This window comes from Rhinopithecus roxellana, chromosome 1 (genome assembly GCF_007565055.1).
Source record: "Rhinopithecus roxellana isolate Shanxi Qingling chromosome 1, ASM756505v1, whole genome shotgun sequence".
NCBI classification, from domain to species: Eukaryota; Metazoa; Chordata; class Mammalia; order Primates; family Cercopithecidae; genus Rhinopithecus; species Rhinopithecus roxellana.
The window spans coordinates 34,723,055-34,744,686 of record NC_044549.1 but is presented as its reverse complement, the minus strand read 5'-3'; the positions used below and the strand labels follow the sequence as shown (position 1 = coordinate 34,744,686).

Genomic DNA, 21,632 nt, shown 5'->3' with positions numbered 1-21,632 from the left:
AACATGACCAAGTGGAGTTTATTTCAGCATCCAAGGCTGGTTCAATATTCAAAAATCAATCAATGTAACCCACCATATTAACATGCTTTTAAAAATTACACAATCATATCACTTGATATAGGAATAATATTTGACAAAATTCAACATCTATTTGTGATAAAAACTCTTAAAAAATAGGAATACAGGCTGGACATGGTGGCTCACACCTGTAATCCCAGCACTTTGGGAGGCCGAGGTGGACGGATCACCTGAGGTCAGGAGTTCAAGACCATCCTGGCCAACATGGCAAAACCCCATCTCTACTAAAAAATACAAAAATTAGCTGGGTGCGGTGGCAGGTGCCTATAATCCCAGCTACTCGGGAGGCTGAGACAAGGAGAACTGCTTGAACCTGGGAGACAGAGGTTGCAGTGAGCCAAGATCGCGCCATTGCACTCCAGCAGCCTGGGTGACAGAGCAAAACTCCTTCTCAAAAAAAAAAAAAAAAAAAGGAATACAAGAGAACTTCCTGAATTTAAGAGCATCCACAAAAGACCTATAGTTTAAAAAATACCTTAACGATGAAAGCCTTAATGATTTCCTTGGAAGATCAGGAAAAAGGCAAGAATATCCACTCTCACCATTCTTATTCAACATAGTGCTGGAAGTTTCAGCCAGTGCAAGTGAGGCTTTTCTTTAATAAAAGGCATACAGGGCTGAGCATGGTGACTCATGCCTATAATGCAAGCTTTTTGGGATGCCAAGGCAGATGGATTACTTGAGCTCAAGAGTTCAAGACCAGCCTGGGCAACATGGTGAAACCCCATCTATACTAAAAATACAAAAATTAGCCAAGTACAGTAGCACATGCCTATAGTCCCAGCCACTCAGGAGGCTGAGGTAGGAGGATCTCTGAGGCCAGGAGATGGAGGTTGCAGTGAGCTGAGATTGTACCACAGCACTCCAGTCTGGGCAACAGAGCCAGATCCTATCTAAAAAAAAAAAAAAAAGGCAGCCAGCACGGTGATTCATGCCTGTAATCCCAGCACTTTGGGATGCTAAGGCAGGCGATCACTTGCGGTCAGGAGTTTGCAACCAGCCTGGCCAACGTGGAGAAACCCCTGTGTCTGCTAAAAATACAAAAATTAGCTGGGCGTGGTGGCACATGCCTGTAATCCCAGCTACTCAGGAGGCTCAGATGGGAGAACTGCTTGAACTTAGGAGGTGGAGGTTGCAGTGAGCTGAGATCGCACTACTGCACTCCAGCCTGGGTGACAGAGCAGGACTCTGTCTCTAAATAAATAAATACATACATACATAAACAAATAAATAAATCTGGAGAGCAGACTAGCCGGGGGTAACGTAGGGGGTGGCAGTGGGAAGAGAGTCGCTATATTTATAAAAGGGCAACATGAGAAATTCCTGTTGTGATGAAAATGTTCTTGATTCTATCCATGTCAATATCTTAGCTGTGATATTGTACTATAGTTTTACAAGTTGTTACTATTGGGGAAAATTGTTTAAAGGACACAGGGATCCCTATTATTTCTTAAAAATGCATGTGACTCTGCACTTACCTCTTTAATGAGAAATAAAAAGAGAAAAAAGTGAAAGAGGAGGAGGTTGATACAATTAGAATAAATGTGTTAATTCTGGCTGGGTGCGGTGGCTTATACCTGTAATCCCAGCACTTTGGGAGGCCGAGGTGGGCAGATCACTTGAAGTCAGGAGTTCGAGACCAGCCTGGCCAACATGTTGAAAGCCCAACTCCACTAAAAATACAAAAATTAGCTCGGTTGGTGGCATGCATCTGTAATCCCAGCTGCTCAGGAGGCTGAGGCAGGAGAATCCCTTGAAAACCGGGAGGCGGAGGTTGCAGTGAGCCAAGATCACACTACTGAACTCCAGCCAGGGTGACAGAGCAAGGCTGTCTCAAAAACCAAATTTTTTTTTAAGTGTTAATTATATATAAGAGGGGAAAATGTTTAAAGCTGATTCAGAGGTCAATACACCACACCATTTTCCCCTTCTTCCAACCACTTACCTTTAGGCCATTTTACTTACATCTTCTCCAGAGAAATAACGCAATTAAAATAACTTAATTATTACTATTATTTTATTATTATTATTATTATTATTATTATTATTATTATTTTCTGAGACAGAGTCTCACTCTGTCGCCCAGGCTGGAGTACAATGGTGTGATCTCGGCTCACTGCAACCTCCATCTCCTGGGTTCAAGCAATTCTCCCACTTCGGCCTCCCAAGTAGCTGGGATTACAGGAGCGCACCACCATGCCCAGCTAATTTTTTTATTTTTATTAGAGAGGGGGTTTGCCATGTTGGCCAGGCTGATCTCGAACTCCTGGCCTCAAAAGATCTGCCCACCTTGGCCTCCCAAAGTGCTGGGATTACAGGCATGGGCCACCATGTCCGGCCAAAATCACTTAATTATTGATCAAAGTACTACTAAGGTGATAGAAAGTCACTCTCCCATGTAGCTCATAGGATTCGGTGTAACTGTTTTTGTTTTGTTTTGTTTTTTGTTTGTTTTTGAGATCAAGTTTTGCTCTTGTTACGCAGGCTGGACTGCAATGGCATGATCTCAATTCACTGCAACCTCCACCTGCCGGGTTCAAGCAATTCTCCTGCCTCAGCCTCCCAAGTAGCTGGGATTACAGGCATGTGCCACCACACCCAGCTAATTTTGTATTTTTAGTAGAGACAGGGTTTCTCCATGTTGTTCAGGCTGGTCTCAAACTCCCGACCTCAGGTGATCCGCCCGCCTCGGCCTCCCAAATTGCTGGGATTACAGCCATGAGCCACCATGCCCGGCTCAGTGTCACTGTTTTAAAGTGCACAGATCGTATCTAATAAAGGTTTTTTGGAAAGGCAGGTAGAGCTAGAAATTTTGTATTATCTTAGATTTGTTTTTTATGTGCTATTTAAATATCTCATTGCCCTAGATAATCAAAGGGCTATACTTAGGTTGAAGTCTTAATAAATATCCCAGTAACATATCACTGTTCTAGTTAATTTCCATATTCTCTATGTCATTTATTAAATATGTTAATTTATTGGTAAAGCAATTTCTTAGTAGTTTTTTCCTCCAAAAGATTTTTTTCATGTTGATATGGTGATCTTTAAAACAGTATATATGTTTTTAATGAAACATGCATTTTCTTCCTTTGGCCCCTCTTTAAACAACCATAAGTCTAATTTTACAAAGGAAGATTAGGACAACAGTCCAAAAGCTGGTACTTTAGTCAGGTTTTTGCCCTTACGTTGTACTTTTAATGACCTTAGTAACCCCCACCTTGCAAATCCAATGGCCAACTCACATGGTGCACCTAACTCAACCTAACACAGCAGATCACTGTCCTTGAAAGGCTTCCTTCACTTGCCTTTGAGGACACCATGCTTTTTAAGATTTTCTTCTATCTCCTAACCAAATCTCTGTTTCTTTTGCCACTTTCTGCTCCACGACCTGAAGTTTTGAACACTGGAGAGTCCACTTCTCTTCTCTATCCATATTTTCTCCCTAAGTGATCTGATCCAGTCTTCATAAGTCTGTCTTTAAGTATCATGCCTACTCGAAACTTCTCAGTTTACTTCTGGCTCTAATCTCTCCCCTAAGATTCGAGTAGTATATTCAATAGCCCACCTGACCTTTCTATCCATATATCAAATACGCATTGCCAACTCAGTTACAAAAAAAACTCTTCATTTCTCCACATGCCAGAACCTACTTCTCTCTCAGTCTTTTCTTCTCCTAAATGGCACTTCCATGTACCCAGTTGCACTGACCAGAAACCTAGGAATAATTATCCCTGATCTTTCTTGTTCCCTCGCTGACCATAGCAATTCCTTCAGCAGGCTATTTGTCAAGTAAGACAATCTCATTCCGGCCTCAGGGCCTTTCCATAGAACACCACTGCCCTTTCCCTTCCCTCCCAGGATTCACTGGTGTTCTCCTTCTCTCACCCGCCCCCACCATTTAAGCCTCTCTCTAATGGCACTTCCTCAGAGAAGCTATTCCTGACCATCCTAACTAAAAACGCTACTCCCTCCCAAGTTATTCTCTACACCTTTACATTCTTTTGTTGTCTTCATAGCTTCTATCACTACCTGATATAGTACATGTTCGTTTATTTATATACTGTCCAGCTCCCATTCTGTTGCCAGATCCAGGGTGGTAGAGAGGCTATCCTGTTCACTGAGAACATTCTCGTGCATAGAAGACACTCTAATAAATGAATAAATAAGATCATTCATTTCTTAATTCATGTATATCTACCTTTGCCACTTTTAAGATAATAATGTCTCTGCTCACATACTTTTAAATTTATCCTGTGAGCAGCTCACTGTAATTCCTGATTATAAAACCCTTCCTCTTGAGTGAAAATATTTCATGCACATTCTCTTTGAATACTGCCTCATGCACATGCTCTTTGAATATGAGCATACTCTGTGTTCATCTTCTGAAATTGCTATAAGATTCATAATGGACTTCTCTACTATTTCCTTTACATCTTAAACTGCTCCCTTTCACACTTTCTCTCTTTATCTCTCAGTGATACAATTTGAGTAATTTCCTAATGCGTATATATCTTTCAGTTTACTGATCTCTCTTTAGTTTCCATTTCCCAAGCCCTCTGCATTAATTACTATTATTTCAGTGACATATTTTTCATTTCTAGAAGCTGTATTTGATTATTTTTTCAAATCTGCCTGGTGTTCTTGAGAATTTCCTATCCATTTATAATACTTTTAATTCCTTCTATTGTCTTTACAATAGCATATGACTTTTATAGTCTTTCTTTGGTATAATAGTTTTATTATATGAAGTTTTGGAGGGTCAAATACACTATTTATTGAATCTCTTTCTGCTCACTTATAGAGTACTAAATCCAAGCCCCAAAACTTCATGAGAGATGGACTACATTTAGAGATGGATTATAGTTACATATTCTCAGGAGAAAGTACCCCCACTCCCACCCTAAGCCCGGGCTTAGACAGACAAGCTTCCTTGTCTTCAACCTGTGGATGTAGTGGATTTTTTTTGTCTGTATTTCACAGAGGGTAAGGGAGTCTGGCTTTATAAAGAGTTCTCAGTTCCAGCTCACACAAGTTCAAGGAGTTATCTCCTATCTCCTATCACAGCATGGCCATTAATGCTGAGCAAATTCCTAAGGGGTACCTCAGCATTAGCTCAGGGGCTTACAACTCTGGTAATCAGTTCCCTCTTGTTTTTTTTTTTTTTTTTAATCCCTTAGGTGTATTTCCCTTGCTGTTTTGTGAGCCAAGACATGCATTATTAAAAAAAAAGTCTGAAACATTTCATCCAGCATTGCTAGGTACCTTTAGCAGAAGAGCATTTAAATAGTCCCCTTCTCGTTTTGCTGGAAGTGTTGGTTTTTATTCCTTTACGATTCAACCTAAAACTGTTAAAAGACATCTAGGTTTATCAAGCAGTATCTTAACTATACTTAAAATTTTTCAAATTGAATAAAATGTTTTTTTAATCCAACATAAATTAGAAAATGAGTTCATTATTTTTTATCAGTCACCAAAGTAAAAATCTGAAATATCCTTTCTAAGCTTGAATAAATCCAAGACATGTTGTTGTGGAGGACAACATGATTACAGGAAACCTATTCTCCCCAGTTGCCAAAGTATGTTACAAGCATACTAATTAATCCTCTTGGGATTTTTTTTAATAGTACAACATTAATTAATCCTTACTATGTATGTATAAATCAGATTTGTGGCAAAAAAATAAACCAGTTTTATCCCCACTTCTAAGTAGAAAAATTTACCTATAAATAATGTGACCAGGATAAGTTACTGATAAAGTACAGAATAGGCCAGAAGTGGTGCTACGCACCTCTCATCCCAGCTACTCGGTAGGCCGAGGCACGAGAATCACTTGAGCCCAGGAGGCGGAGGTTGCAGTGAGCCAAGATCATGCCACTGCACTCCAGCCTGGGTGACAGAGTGAGACTGTGCCTCAAATAAATAAATAAATAAATAAATAAAGTACAGAATAAAGACTTCTGATTTTTTGCACAGTTAAAGAAAACTTGGCCAGGCGCAGCGGTTCAGGCCTGCAATCCCAGCACTTTGGGAGGCTGAGGTGGATGGATCACCTGAGGTCAGGAGCTGGAGACCAGCCTGGCTCACATGGTGAAACCCTATCTCTACTAAAAAATATATAAATTAGCCCAGTTGGTGGCGCCCGCCTGTAGTCCCAGCTACTCAGGAGAGTGAGGCAGGAGAATCACTTGAACTCAGGAGGTGGAGGTTTCAGTCAGCTAAGATCACAGCACTGCACTCCAGCCTGGGCAACAGAGTGATGAAAGAAAGAAAGAAAGGAAGAAAGGAAGAAAACTTAAATATTACCTAGAAAAATTCAAACATAAATATTTTCTATTAAAACCTAAGTATACTAGTTATTACATATATGTAGATAATGCTTGAAAATCTGTTTATTCTTAAAATGTTTTAAAACAAAAAAAACGGGGGCGGAGCAAGATGGCCGAATAGGAACAACTCCAGTCTCCAACTCCCAGCGCGAGCGACACAGAAGACCGGTGATTTCTGCATTTTCAACTGAGGTACTGGGGTCATCTCACTAGGGAGTGCCGGACAATCGGTGCTGGTCAGCTGCTGCAGCCTGACCAGCGAGAGCTGAAGCAGGGCGAGGCATCGCCTCACCTGGAAGCGCAAGGGGGAAGGGGATCCGTTTTCCTAGCCAGGGGAACTGAGACACACAACACCTGGAAAATCGGGTAACTCCCACCCCAATACTGCGCTGTAAGCATACAGGCACACCAGAATATATCCCACACCTGGCCGGGAGGGTCTCACGCCCACGAAGCCTCCCTCACTGCTAACACAGCAGTCTGCCGCGATCTATCCGCAAGGCAGCAGCGAGGCTGGGGGAGGGGCGCCCGCCATTGCTGAGGCTTAAGTAGGTAAACAAAGCCGCTGGGAAGCTCGAACTGGGTGGAGCTCACAGCAGCTCAAGGAAGCCTGCCTGTCTCTGTAGTCTCCACCTCTGGGGACAGCGCACAGCTGAAGACCAACAGGGGAAGTAGCCGGAGCCGGTGCAGACGCGAACGACTCTGTCTGACAGCTTTGGGGAGAGCCGCGGATCTCCCAACGCGGAGGTTGAGATCTGAGAACGGACAGACTGCCTGCTCAGGTGTGTCCCTGACCCTGAGTAGCCTAGCTGGGAGAAATCCCCCACTAGGGGCAGTCTGACACCCCACACCTCACAGGGTGGAGTACACCCCTGAGAGGACACTTCCAAAGGAAGAATCAGACAGGTACACTCGCTGTTCAGCAATATTCTATCTTCGGCAACCTCTGCTGCTGATACCCAGGCAAACAGGGTCTGGAGTGGACCTCAAGCAATCTCCAACAGACCAACAGAGAGTCCTTCTGACTGTCAGAAGGAAAACTATCAAACAGGAAGGACACCTATACCAAAACCCCATCAGTTCATCACCACCATCAAAGACCAGAGACAGATAAAACCACAAAGATGGGGAAGAAGCAGGGCAGAAAAGCTGGAAATTCAAAAAATAAGAGCGCATCTCCCCCTGCAAAGGAGCGCAGCCCATCACCAGCAACGGATCAAAGCTGGTCAGAGAATGACTTGGACGAGAGGAGAGAAGAAGGCTTCAGTCCATCAAACTTATCAGAGCTAAAGGAGGAATTACGTACCCAGCGCAAAGAAACTAAAAATCTTGAAAAAAGAGTGGAAGAATTGACAGCTAGACTCATTAATGCAGAGAAGATCATAAACGAAATGACAGAGATGAAAACCATGACACGAGAAATACGTGACAAATGCACAAGCTTCAGTAACCGACTCGATCAACTGGAAGAAAGAGTATCAGCGATTGAAGATCAAATGAATGAAATGAAGCGAGAAGAGAAACCAAAAGAAAAAAGAAGAAAAAGAAATGAGCAAAGCCTGCAAGAAGTATGGGATTACGTAAAAAGACCAAATCTACGTCTGATTGGGGTGCCTGAAAGTGAGGGGGAAAATGGAACCAAGTTGGAAAACACTCTTCAGGATATCATCCAGGAGAACTTCCCCAACCTAGTAGGGCAGGCCAACATTCAAATTCAGGAAATACAGAGAACGCCACAAAGATACTCCTCCAGAAGAGCAACTCCAAGACACATAATTGCCAGATTCACCAAAGTTGAAATGAAGGAAAAAATCTTAAGGGCAGCCAGAGAGAAAGGTCGGGTCACCCACAAAGGGAAGCCCATCAGACTAACAGCAGATCTCTCGGCAGAAACTCTACAAGCCAGAAGAGAGTGGGGGCCAATATTCAACGTTCTTAAAGAAAAGAATTTTCAACCCAGAATTTCATATCCAGCCAAACTAAGTTTCATAAGTGAAGGAGAAATAAAATCCTTTACAGATAAGCAAATGCTTAGAGATTTTGTCACCACCAGGCCTGCCTTACAAGAGACCCTGAAGGAAGCCCTAAACATGGAAAGGAACAACCGGTACCAGCCATCGCAAAAACTTGGCAAAATGTAAAGACCATCGAGGCTAGGAAGAAACTGCATCAACTAACGAGCAAAATAACCAGATAATATCATAATGGCAGGATCAAGTTCACACATAACAATATTAACCTTAAATGTTAATGGACTAAATGCGCCAATTAAAAGACACAGACTGGCAAACTGGATAAAGAGTCAAGACCCATCAGTCTGCTGTATTCAGGAGACCCATCTCACATGCAGAGACATACATAGGCTCAAAATAAAGGGATGGAGGAAGATCTACCAAGCAAATGGAGAACAAAAAAAAGCAGGGGTTGCAATCCTAGTCTCTGATAAAACAGACTTTAAACCATCAAAGATCAAAAGAGACAAAGAAGGCCATTACATAATGGTAAAGGGATCAATTCAACAGGAAGAGCTAACTCTCCTAAATATATATGCACCCAATACAGGAGCACCCAGATTCATAAAGCAAGTCCTTAGAGACTTACAAAGAGACTTAGACTCCCATACAATAATAATGGGGGACTTCAACACTCCGCTGTCAACATTAGACAGATCAACGAGACAGAAAGTTAACAAGGATATCCAGGAATTGAACTCATCTCTGCACCAAGCGGACCTAATAGACATCTATAGAACTCTCCACCCCAAATCAACAGAATATACATTCTTCTCAGCACCACATCGCACTTATTCCAAAATTGACCACATAATTGGAAGTAAAGCACTCCTCAGCAAATGTAAAAGAACAGAAATTATAACAAACTGTCTCTCAGACCACAGTGCAATCAAACTAGAACTCAGGACTAAGAAACTCAATCAAAACCGCTCAACTACATGGAAACTGAACAACCTGCTCCTGAATGACTACTGGGTACATAACGAAATGAAAGCGGAAATAAAGATGTTCTTTGAAACCAATGAGAACAAAGATACAACATACCAGAATCTCTGGGACACATTTAAAGCAGTGTGTAGAGGGAAATTTATAGCACTAAATGCCCACAAGAGAAAGCAGGAAAGATCTAAAATTGACACTCTAACATCACAATTAAAAGAACTAGAGAGGCAAGAGCAATCACATTCAAAAGCTAGCAGAAGGCAAGAAATAACTAAGATCAGAGCAGAACTGAAGGAGATAGAGACACAAAAAACCCTCCAAAAAATCAATGAATCCAGGAGTTGGTTTTTTGAAAAGATCAACAAAATTGACAGACCGCTAGCAAGGCTAATAAAGAAAAAAAGAGAGAGGAATCAAATAGATGCAATAAAAAATGATAAAGGGGATATCACCACTGACCCCACAGAAATACAAACTACCATCAGAGAATACTATAAATGCCTCTACGCAAATCAACTAGAAAATCTAGAAGAAATGGATAATTTCCTGGACACTTACACTCTCCCAAGGCTAAACCAGGAAGAAGTTGAATCCCTGAATAGACCAATAGCAGGCTCTGAAATTGAGGCAACAATTAATAGCCTACCCACCAAAAAAAGTCCAGGACCAGATGGATTCACAGCTGAATTCTACCAGAGGTACAAGGAGGAGCTGGTACCATTCCTTCTGAAACTATTCCAATCAATAGAAAAAGAGGGAATCCTCCCTAACTCATTTTATGAGGCCAACATCATCCTGATACCAAAGCCTGGCAGAGACACAACAAAAAAAGAGAATTTTAGACCAATATCCCTGATGAACATTGATGCAAAAATCCTCAATAAAATACTGGCAAACCGGATTCAGCAGCACATCAAAAAGCTTATCCACCATGATCAAGTGGGCTTCATCCCTGGGATGCAAGGCTGGTTCAACATTCGCAAATCAATAAACGTAATCCAGCATATAAACAGAACCAAAGACAAGAACCACATGATTGTCTCAATAGATGCAGAAAAGGCTTTTGACAAAATTCAACAGCCCTTCATGCTAAAAACGCTCAATAAATTCGGTATTGATGGAACGTACCTCAAAATAATAAGAGCTATTTATGACAAACCCACAGCTAATATCATACTGAATGGGCAAAAACTGGAAAAATTCCCTTTGAAAACTGGCACAAGACAGGGATGCCCTCTCTCACCACTCCTATTCAACATAGTGTTGGAAGTTCTGGCTAGGGCAATCAGGCAAGAGAAAGAAATCAAGGGTATCCAGTTAGGAAAAGAAGAAGTCAAATTGTCCCTGTTTGCAGATGACATGATTGTATATTTAGAAAACCCCATCGTCTCAGCCCAAAATCTCCTTAAGCTGATAAGCAACTTCAGCAAAGTCTCAGGATACAAAATTAATGTGCAAAAATCACAAGCATTCTTATACACCAGCAACAGACAAGCAGAGAGCCAAATCAGGAATGAACTTCCATTCACAATTGCTTCAAAGAGAATAAAATACCTAGGAATCCAGCTTACAAGGGATGTAAAGGACCTCTTCAAGGAGAACTACAAACCACTGCTCAGTGAAATCAAAGAGGACACAAACAAATGGAAGAACATACCATGCTCATGGATAGGAAGAATCAATATCGTGAAAATGGCCATACTCCCCAAGGTTATTTATAGATTCAATGCCATCCCCATCAAGCTACCAATGACTTTCTTCACAGAATTGGAAAAAACTGCTTTAAAGTTCATATGGAACCAAAAAAGAGCCCGCATTGCCAAGACAATCCTAAGTCAAAAGGACAAAGCTGGAGGCGTCACGCTACCTGACTTCAAACTATACTACAAGGCTACAGTAACCAAAACAGCATGGTACTGGTACCAAAACAGAGATATAGACCAATGGAACAGAACAGAGTCCTCAGAAATAATACCGCACATCTACAGCCATCTGATCTTTGACAAACCTGAGAGAAACAAGAAATGGGGAAAGGATTCCCTATTTAATAAATGGTGCTGGGAAAATTGGCTAGCCATAAGTAGAAAGCTGAAACTGGATCCTTTCCTTACCCCTTATACGAAGATTAATTCAAGATGGATTAGAGACTTAAATGTTAGACCTAATACCATAAAAACCCTAGAAGAAAATCTAGGTAGTACCATTCAGGACATAGGCATTGGCAAGGACTTCATGTCTAAAACACCAAAAGCAACGGCAGCAAAAGCCATAATTGACAAATGGGATCTAATTAAACTAAAGAGCTTTTGCACAGCAAAAGAAACTACCATCAGAGTGAACAGGCAACCTACAGAATGGGAGAAAATTTTTGCAACCTACTCATCTGACAAAGGGCTAATATCCAGAATATACAAAGAACTCAAACAAATATACGAGAAAAAAACAAACAACCCCATCAAAAAGTGGGGAAAGGATATGAACAGACATTTCTCAAAAGAAGATATTCATACAGCCAACAGACACATGAAAAAATGCTCATCATCACTGGCCATCAGAGAAATGCAAATCAAAACCACAATGAGATACCATCTCACACCAGTTAGAATGGCAATCATTAAGAAGTCAGGAAACAACAGGTGTTGGAGAGGATGTGGAGAAATAGGAACACTTTTACACTGTTGGTGGGATTGTAAACTAGTTCAACCATTATGGAAAAGAGTATGGCAATTCCTCAAGGATCTAGAACTAGATGTACCATATGACCCAGCCATCCCACTACTGGGTATATACCCAAAGGATTATAAATTAGTCTACTACAAAGACACATGTACACGTATGTTTATTGCGGCACTATTCACAATAGCAAAGACTTGGAATCAACCCAAATGTCCATCTGTGACAGACTGGATTAAGAAAATGTGGCACATATACACCATGGAATACTATGCAGCCATAAAAAAGGATGAGTTTGCGTCCTTTGTAGGGACATGGATGCAGCTGGAAACCATCATTCTTAGCAAACTATCACAAGAAGAGAAAACCAAACACCGCATGTTCTCACTCATAGGTGGGAACTGAACAATGAGATCACTTGGACTCGGGAAGGGGAACATCACACACTGGGGTCTATCATGGGGAGGGGGGAGGGGGGAGGAGGGAGGGATTGCATTGGGGAGTTATACATGATATAAATGATGAATTGATGGGTGCTGACGAGTTGATGGGTGCAGCACACCAACATGGCATAAGTATACATATGTAACAAACCTGCACGTTATGCACATGTACCCTAGAACTTAAAGTATAATAAAAAAAAAATAAAATAAAATAAAATAAAAAAAAAAAAAAAAAAAAAAAACAAAAAAAACAAGAAATAATCAATTTGAATTCTAATCTTTTTTAAAATTCTCCTACTCCATCTTTTTTTCTACTTCCCTTCCTAAATCAAAGACCTGAGGAATCAGAGATCTCCTATCTTCTTTATGCATACTTTTCAAGATTTTCTAATAAACAATTATTCAAAGAAGAACACACAAAGGACCCCTAAGCAAACTTAATTTTAGTTACACATTTCAGAAAACTTTACAAATCCCTCCACTTTAAAAATACAATGATTAGCTAAATCTGCTATTAAAGAAGTAAGTATAGGCCAGGAGCAGTGGCTCATGCCTGTAATCCCAGCACTTTGGGAGGCCGAGGCAGGCGGATCACGAGGTCAGGAGATCGAGACCACCCTGGCTAACACGGTGAAACCCCGTCTCTACTAAAAATACAAAAAATTAGCAGGTGTGGTGGCACGCACCTGTAGTCCCAGTTACTCAGGAGGACGAGGCAGGGGAATAGCGTGAACCGGGGAGGCGGAGTTTGCAGTGAGCCAAGATCACACCAATGCACTCCAACCCGGGAGACAGAGTGAGACTCAGTCTCAAAAAAATAAATAAATAAATACATAAAGTAAGTATAGCCTTTCCAGCCCCAGCCCCGGACCCTACCGCCGCGGAGATGTTCATGCCTAAGAAGAACCAGATTGCCATTTGTGAACTCCTTTTTAAGGAGGGAGTTATGGTGGCCAAGAAGGATGTCCACATGCCTAAATACCCAGAGCTGGCAGACAAGAATGTGCCCAACCTTCATGTCATGAAGGCCATGCAGTCTCTCAAGTCCCGAGGCTACATGAAGGAACAGTTTGCCTGAAGACATTTCTACTGGTACCTTACCAATGAGGGCATCCAGTATGTCCGTGATTACCTTCATCTGCCCCAGAGATTGTGCCTGCCACCCTACGCTGCAGCCGTCCAGAGACTGGCAGGCCTCGGCCTAAAGGTCTGGAGGGTGAGCGACCTGCAAGACTCACAAAAGGGGAAGTTGACAGAGATACCTACAGACGGTGTACTCTGCCCCCTGGTGCCGACAAAAAAGTCGAGGTTGGGGCTGGGTCAGCAACCAAATTCTAGTTTAAAGGCAGATTTGGTCATGAACATGGTCAGACACCTCAGTAAAAATGGAGAGGATTATTTTGCATTGAATAAACTTACAGCAAAAAAAAAAAAAAGAAGTATATACAATTGACAAATATTTTTAAAGAACTTAATATTAATGAAATATCGAAGCACAAAAGAATATATAATATTAACTACCTTATCCAAAGCACTATTACTTCTATTAAAAAATCCCAGGTAAGTATGTCATCTTCTGAACATACACAATGAATAATCTCAAAGGCTATTTTCTACTCCCAACGGTTGCTTACTCTAGATCACTAACAGAAGTTGCACTAAACAAATACCTCTGCTGCAGATCTCTGTCTGCCTTGCCTCTGGGATCTTAATCCACATGGAATATACTATTACTCTAGCCAAGAAGAAAATAAGTCTTTCGTTTTAAGGGTTTTTTTTGTTTGTTCTACCTTTTGCTATATATTTTTTTACTAAGTTAATGGGCAAAAGCATAAATATTTGCCATTAACTGTATTTTAAATTTCATTGCATCATTTCACATAATTTGTATTGTTTCATTAGGGTTTAAAAGGTAGTAATAAAACTCACTTCCCACATACTAGAATTAAATTTTCTTTTTTTTTTTTTTTTTTGTTTTGAGACAGTGTCTCTCTCTGTCGCCTAATCTGCAGTGCAGTGGCATGATCACAGCGCACCATAACCTCAAATCCTGGACTCAAGCAATCCTTCTACGTCAGCCTCCCAAGTGGCCGGGACTACAGGTGCAAGCCATAGCCAGCTAATATTTATTTTGCTTTGTTGAGATGGGGGTCTTACTATGTTGCTCAGGTTGATTTCAAACTCCTGGCCTCAAGTGATCCTCCCACTTTGGCCTCCCAAAGTGTTGGGATTATAAGCATGAGCCACAATGTTTGACCCAATATTTTAAAATAAAACAAATACAACAAGTAGGATTCCTATCTTTATACTACAGAATTGAAATAGAAAATCTGAAAATCTGAAGCCGTTGCTCACTATCAATAGCCATGGAGAGTTCATCCTTATTATTTAAATTAGTCTTACTGTCAGAAAGGCACTTATTAGCCAATCTGTTAAACAGCGTGAGGTTACTACTGATTCAAGACAGACCAGTGTTGTAACACCGTGACCCAATCTCTAACTTTATAGGTGAGGTAACTGAGGTGAGACAGGTTATGCAACATACTCAAGATGACCACACCCTGAAATCACCAGATGCAGAGACTCTATTCCAGATGTTTTGTTCCCAGTCTCCAATGTGTTCAATTATATCATGCTGCCCTCTAAATTCACTACTGTGGAACAACTGATTTAGCCGGGCTAGAACATGCGAATTATTCTACATTAATGAACTTCCCAGATCCCTGTAGCTTAACTCTTTAAATACCAATACTTTTTAAAGTTATCCATTCTTTTGCTAGAACCCTCTCTAAAGTGAAAAAGCACAACTCTAGATTCCTTGGGTATTCCGGTGAACTGGCTCTGACATCCCTAATTATTTGCTTAAATACCAGGTCATGTGCCTTATGAATACATTCCTGTTATGCTACTTGTCTTCCTTGTGTTTTATTTTCATTTGTTTGTTTTAGAGAAGAGGTCTCACTATATTGCCTAGGCTGGATTCAAACTCCCCGGCTCAAGTGATCCCCTTTCTCAGGCCTCCTGAGCAGCTGGGACTACAGGCATGTGCTACAATGCCTGGCTTGTCTTCCTTGTGTTAATTTTAGACCCCTCAGTGAACTCCCCATCATATTTGTGTTTCTTCAATACCTTCTTTATTTAGGGGAGAATGAAGAAAACAAAGGCAACATGGTAGAGTCGTGGTAGACGTTGATGGATTTTAAATGGCAGAGAAAAAATGAATTATTTATTTTCCAGACTTTTAAAACATCATTTCTACCAGCTACAGTACTATTTAGAGCCAACTTAGTTGCACAGACCTTTGGTCTCCACATTAAAAGGTCTAGGTTTCATTGCACATGCCATACTTTGAGGTTAGTCTTCATCTTGAACTTGGATATCAAATTCACTTTGAATGCTTTTATTTCCTAAGATATAATGGCATGGTTTCATATGTTATATTTTGGACAGATCGAGTTTTAAAAATGCAATTATTTTTCCTTTCATGCCTCTTGTAATGTTTTGAACAAACTTGAATGATGAGAGAGAATCAAAGAGATAGCAGTAAAAAAATTTAAAAATAAAAAAACAAAGGTCTAGGTGTCTTCACCTTTTTTGAGTTTCTACTATCATTTCTTGCTGGTATCTATGTGTTATTACCAACTAATTTCCCTACCTTCAATATCCTATTCAGTTTATTTAAGCTTATAAAAATATAGCAAAAAAAAAAAAATTAAAGAAACACCAAATGAAGATTTGAGGATCTCTCCTATTACCAGATATATCAGCTATGTGGGGTCTTTTTGTTTGTTTGTTTTTGTTTGCTTCTGAGTTGTTGATAGTTCTGGTTTCTGGGTAACTGACCTGTAGAAAAGTTTGCATAACTTATGAGATACTGTACTTCTCTTTAGGTCTATTCTATGTGAATTCATATACAATGTCCTTAAAAAAAAGTGTTTATAATCAGCTTAGGGGCCCAAACTGAGCCAAAGTAAACCTCTGACACTCTAAATCAGTGCTTCTCAAACTTTAATGTAAATGTAAATCACCTAAAAATCTTGTGAAAAATGAAGATTGTGATCCACTAAGTCTGAGAGTGGGCCCAAAATTCTGATTTGCCATCAGATGATGCCAAATCTGCTGGCCCCCATACTACACCTTTAGTAGCAAGGATCTAGAACACACCCCTCTTTTTTTCTCTCCTGTTTCTAAATTCTCTCATTCCTTTGCTTTTTCCTTTTCTTGCATTACCATTTTTCTTGCTTTAAGTCTGTCACTAGTAATCACAGTAACTACTTCAATAGTAATCATAGTAACTACTTAGCCCTGCAGATAGTCCTTAAACCTATGAAGGTTCCCCAATCTATAACGTAAGTCATAAAAAAAAAAAATCAGTGCAGGGGCTGGCCGCAGTGGCTCACGCCTGTAATCCCAGCACTTTGGGAGGTTGAGGCGGACGGATCACCTGAGGTTGGGAGTTCAAGACCAGCCTGGCCAACATGATGAAACCCCGTCTCTACTAAAAATACAAAAATTAGCCGAGTGTGGTCGCGGGCACCTGTAATCCCAGCTACTTGGGAGGCTGAGGTTGGAGAATCACTTGAACCCAGGAGGTGGAGGTTGCAATGACTGGAGATCACACCATTGCACTCCAGCCTGGGTGACAAGAGTGAAACTCCGTCTCAAAAAAAAAAAAAAAAATTAGTGCATAAAGGTCATAAAACTACAATATTGTCATAAACCTTTTCTAAATGTGACCAAAAATAATATAGTCAATAGAGATGACTATTTTTAGGATGTATTGTTATTTTCATATATTTCTTAGCAATTAAATATTTTCCTTAGAATACAGTTCAAGCCGGGTGCAGTGGCTCACACCTGTAATGCCAGCACTTTGGGAGGCCTAGGTGGGTGGATCACGAGGTCAGAAGATCAAGACCATCCTGGCTAACACAGTGAAACCCCATCTCTACTAAAAATACAAAAAATTAGCTGGGCATGGTGGCGGGCGCCTGTGGTCCCAGCTACTGGGGAGGCTGAGGCAGGAGAATGGCGTGAACCTGGGAAGCAGAGCTTGCAGTGAGCCAAGATCATGCCACTGCACTCGAGCCTGGGTGACAGAGCAAGACTCCGTCTCAAAAAAATAAATAAATAAAAATAAGGAATACTGTTCAAAAAAACTTAGGATGTCATGTTTCTTAATAGGAAATCAAAACCATTTAGTCATGTTAAGATTCAATAACTGTTAAGATTCCAATGAACTGAACTGCTAATTATGAACAGAATGATGGTACTTGTACTAATCTTTATAAACTGTTAATGAATCTTTTTTTGGCCTACTCTAAACTTATAAGAAAATCTGCTACCAAGGATATCTAATCCTCAAAAGATGAGTTTTTTTTGTTGTTTTTTTTTTTTTTTTTTGAGGCAGGGTCTCTCTCTGTTACCCAGGCTGGAGTGCAATGGCAGGATCATGGCTCAATGCAGCCTCAACTTCCCAGGCTCAGGTGATCCTCCCACCTCAGCCTCCTGAGTAGCTGGGATGTAGCCTATAGGCGTGTGCCACCACACCTGGCTAATTTTTGTTAGTTTTTTGTTTGCAGAGACTGGGTTTTGCCATGTTGCCCAGGCTGGTCTCAAACTCCTGGGCTCAAGCAATCTGCCCACCTCAGCCTCCTAAAATGCTGGGATTACAGGCATGAGCTATCACACCCAGCCAAGAGATCAGCTTTCTAATGAACTAATTGGAACCACACAGGCCTTACCATCCTATACAATTTTCACTTACAGTTGTATCATACCAGATTCTATCAAACGGTTCATAACTCCTATGAAATTGCTAGACTTAGAATGAGTTCTTTAATATAATAAATGTTAGCATTTGTAACATACAGAAGTGTTGTTCTTCCAAAAAGACTCTAAGATCTTAATGTGCCTAATCAACAAGCAGGAGTCTCATTTTACAGTGAGGAAACCTGAAGCACATCCAGATTACACAACCGAGTGAACACAATGGAAACAATGCGTAGCTTCTAACTTGAAAACCATCTTATAGTCATTACACACTATAGGTTGAACATTGCTAAACTTTCTTTAGGCACAGGAATGAATTTTTTAAATCAAAATTTTATCAAATATCTGGCTTCTCAGCAACACTTAGAAATATGGTTTCTGTATCAGATTAGTCTCTTGACAATACAGTGAGCTACAGCGTAAGTGGAATGCACTTCCGTGGTGTAGCTTTCACACAAGGAAATTGAAGCAGATAATTCCATTCCATCGAACCAGACAACAGTGCATTCTAGTGGTCAAAGGACAGCATAATCAGAAATGTCTTTTGGGACTCTGAACTAAAACTGAAACATCTAAAATCTAGAAGCTAAGAAAGAAATTTTACAAATATGACTTCTTGCAGATTTAAAGAAAATTTGCATTCAAGATTAAAATAAAGATGTAAAAAAAGAAATTACCCAAAAGCTCCAGTCACCACTCCAATTATGTAAATTTGGCCCCTGTTTTTTAACTACCACATTATTCTCTTCCACAGTTGGACTAAGATTGTCCTCTACATCTTCCTGTAACTCAGTGGCAAGGCTTGAATCCCTTTCATTCATCACCTGGAAACAAATATCAAACCATGTAAATTATTTATTGAGAAATGACCATTTTAAAAAGAAAAAAGTTAATGTTCACAACATATACATTAATTTTAAAAGGGCAATATGTAAATGTTTAGAAGACAGTAATAAATATGTTTTTGCTTCAATATTTCATATAGTTATATATTTACTTTATTTTTTATTATTATTTTCTTTAGAGACAGGGTCTCACTCTTTCACCCAGACTGGAGTATAGTGGCCCAATCATAGCCCACTGCAGCTTCGAACTCCTGGGCCAAAGCAATCCTCCTTCCTCAGTCTCTTGAGTAGTTGGCACTACAGATGCACACCATTATGTCCAGCTATTTTTTTTTTTTTTTTTTTTTTTTTTTTTTTTGTAGAAGCGAGGTCTCATTATGTTGCCCAGAGTGACCTCAAACTCTTAGGCTCAAGCAATCCTCCTGCCTCAGCCTCCCAAAATACTGGAATTATAGGCATGAGCCACCTCACCCAGCCAAGTTCATACATTTATACATGAAACAAAGATTTTCCAACTACTATTATGTGCTAGATAGCTTGGTTGGCACTAGGGATACAAAGATGAATAAAACAAATTCCTCAGTCTCCAGAAGTGCACAGTCTGTTAGAGGAATAATAAATCACAAAAATACAATGTAATGGGAGTGTCCGTTTGTACAACTATTTTGGAGAACAATTTGCAAAGCCCAGTAGGAAAGAAGATAGACATACACTGCAATGCAGCAATTTAATATACAGAGTCAAGAATGTTTGTTAATACTACAAAAGTGGAAATAATCTCACTGTCCATCAATAGAAAAATTAGTAAATAAGCTCTGATTTATACAAACAGTGGAGTTTAAACAAATGAATAAGATGTGTCAGCTGTGCGAGGTGGCTCATGCCTGTAATCCAACACTTTGAGATCACTTGAGGTCAGGAGTTCGAGACCAGCCTGGCCAACATAATGAAACCCTGTCTCTGCTAAAAAATACAAAAAATTAGCCAGGCATGGTGGCCTATAGTCGCAGCTACTCAGAAGCTGAGGCAGGAGAATTGCTTGAACCCGGGAGGAGAAGGTTGTAGTGGGTTGAGATCACACCACTGCACACCAGCCTGGGTGACAGAGCCAGACTCTATCTCAAAAAAGTATTGGCTCATTGGGTAACTGCTCAAGTAAGAGCACTCATCAGGGAGTTAAAAAAAGAAAAAAGAGAATATGGAGTAGGGGAGTAAGGAGGAGTAGTCATAAAAGCATATGGGCCAGGCACAGTGACTCATGCCTATAATCCCAGCACTTTGGGAGGCTGAGGCAGGAGGATCTCTTGAGCCCAGGAGTTTGAGACCAGCCTGGGCAACATAGTGAGACCCGGCCTCTACAAAAAAATATCAAAAAATTTGCCAGGCATGGTGGCATGTGCCTATGGCCCCAGCTGTTCAGAAGGCTGAGGTGGGAGGATTGCCTGAGCCAGGGAGGTCAAGACTGCAGTAAGCCATGATCACGCTACAGCACTCCAGCCTGGCCGGCAAAGCAAAACCCTGTCTCAAACAAACAACAACAACAACAACAAAAAGAAACAGGGTATGGTGAACCAGGTTCCTGAAATACCTCTGCTGCTGCTGCTGCTCCACTTAAGCTTGAGGTTCTTTTATTTTATTTCATTTTATTTCATTTCATTTCATTTTTTTTTTGAGACGGAGTCCGGCTCTGTCACCCAGGCTGGAGTGCAGTGGCCAGATCTCAGCTCACTGCAAGCTCCGCCTCCGGGGTTCACGCCATTCTCCTGCCTCAGCCTCCCAAGTAGCTGGGACTACAGGCGCCCGCCACCTCGCCCAGCTAGTTTTTTGTATTTTTTTTAGTAGAGACGGGGTTTCACCGTGTTAGCTAGGATGGTCTCGATCTCCTGACCTCGTGATCTGCCCGTCTTGGCCTCCCAAAGTGCTGGGATTACAGGCTTGAGCCACCGCGCCCGGCCTATTTTATTTTATTTTTGAGACAGAGTCTCGGTCTGTCGCCCAGGCTCAAGTGCAGTGGCACTATCTCGGCTCGCTGCAACCTCTACCTCCCAGGTTCAAGCGATTTTCCTGCCTCAGCCTCCCGAGTAGCTGGGATTACAAGCATATACCACCTCACCCGGCTAATTTTTATATTTTTAATAGAGATGAGGTTTCACCATGTTGGCCAGGCTGGTCACAAACTCCTGATGTCACGTGATCAGCCCGCCTCAGCCTCCCAAAGTGCTAGGATTACAGGCATGAGCCACTGCACCTGGCCAAACTTGAGGTTCTTAAACCCTATAAATAATCATTGCCATGGGGGAAGCCCCTAACCATGATGCTACTGATTTGAGTCTCTCTGGAGAAAGACATTCGTAAACCTGAGAGAGTAGAGAGGACCTCCTCCACCTGAAGTATATCCAGTAACCTCCAGAAAGAGAGGGAGAAACCAACAAACCTGGACAGAAGGGAAGGAAACATACAACGGCAAAAAAAACAAAACAAAACAAGAAAACAAAACTGAAACTGAAGTCCATAAATTGATCTAATAAAACATACAGAATT

The 21,632-nt window shown here is 40.9% G+C and overlaps 1 protein-coding gene and 1 pseudogene across 1 annotated transcript in view; one reads left to right on the top strand and one right to left on the bottom strand.

Annotated features, from left to right (window-relative positions):
- The window catches only part of GRAMD1C (GRAM domain containing 1C), a 111,805-nt gene that overhangs the window by 86,529 nt on the left and 3,644 nt on the right, over positions 1-21,632 (bottom strand). The window contains exon 2 of the mRNA XM_010361015.2: positions 18,924-19,070. Coding sequence (XP_010359317.1) covers positions 18,924-19,070 — 147 coding nt within the window. The remainder of the gene's footprint in view (positions 1-18,923; positions 19,071-21,632) is intronic.
- Positions 13,361-13,857, top strand: LOC115900449 (annotated as a pseudogene).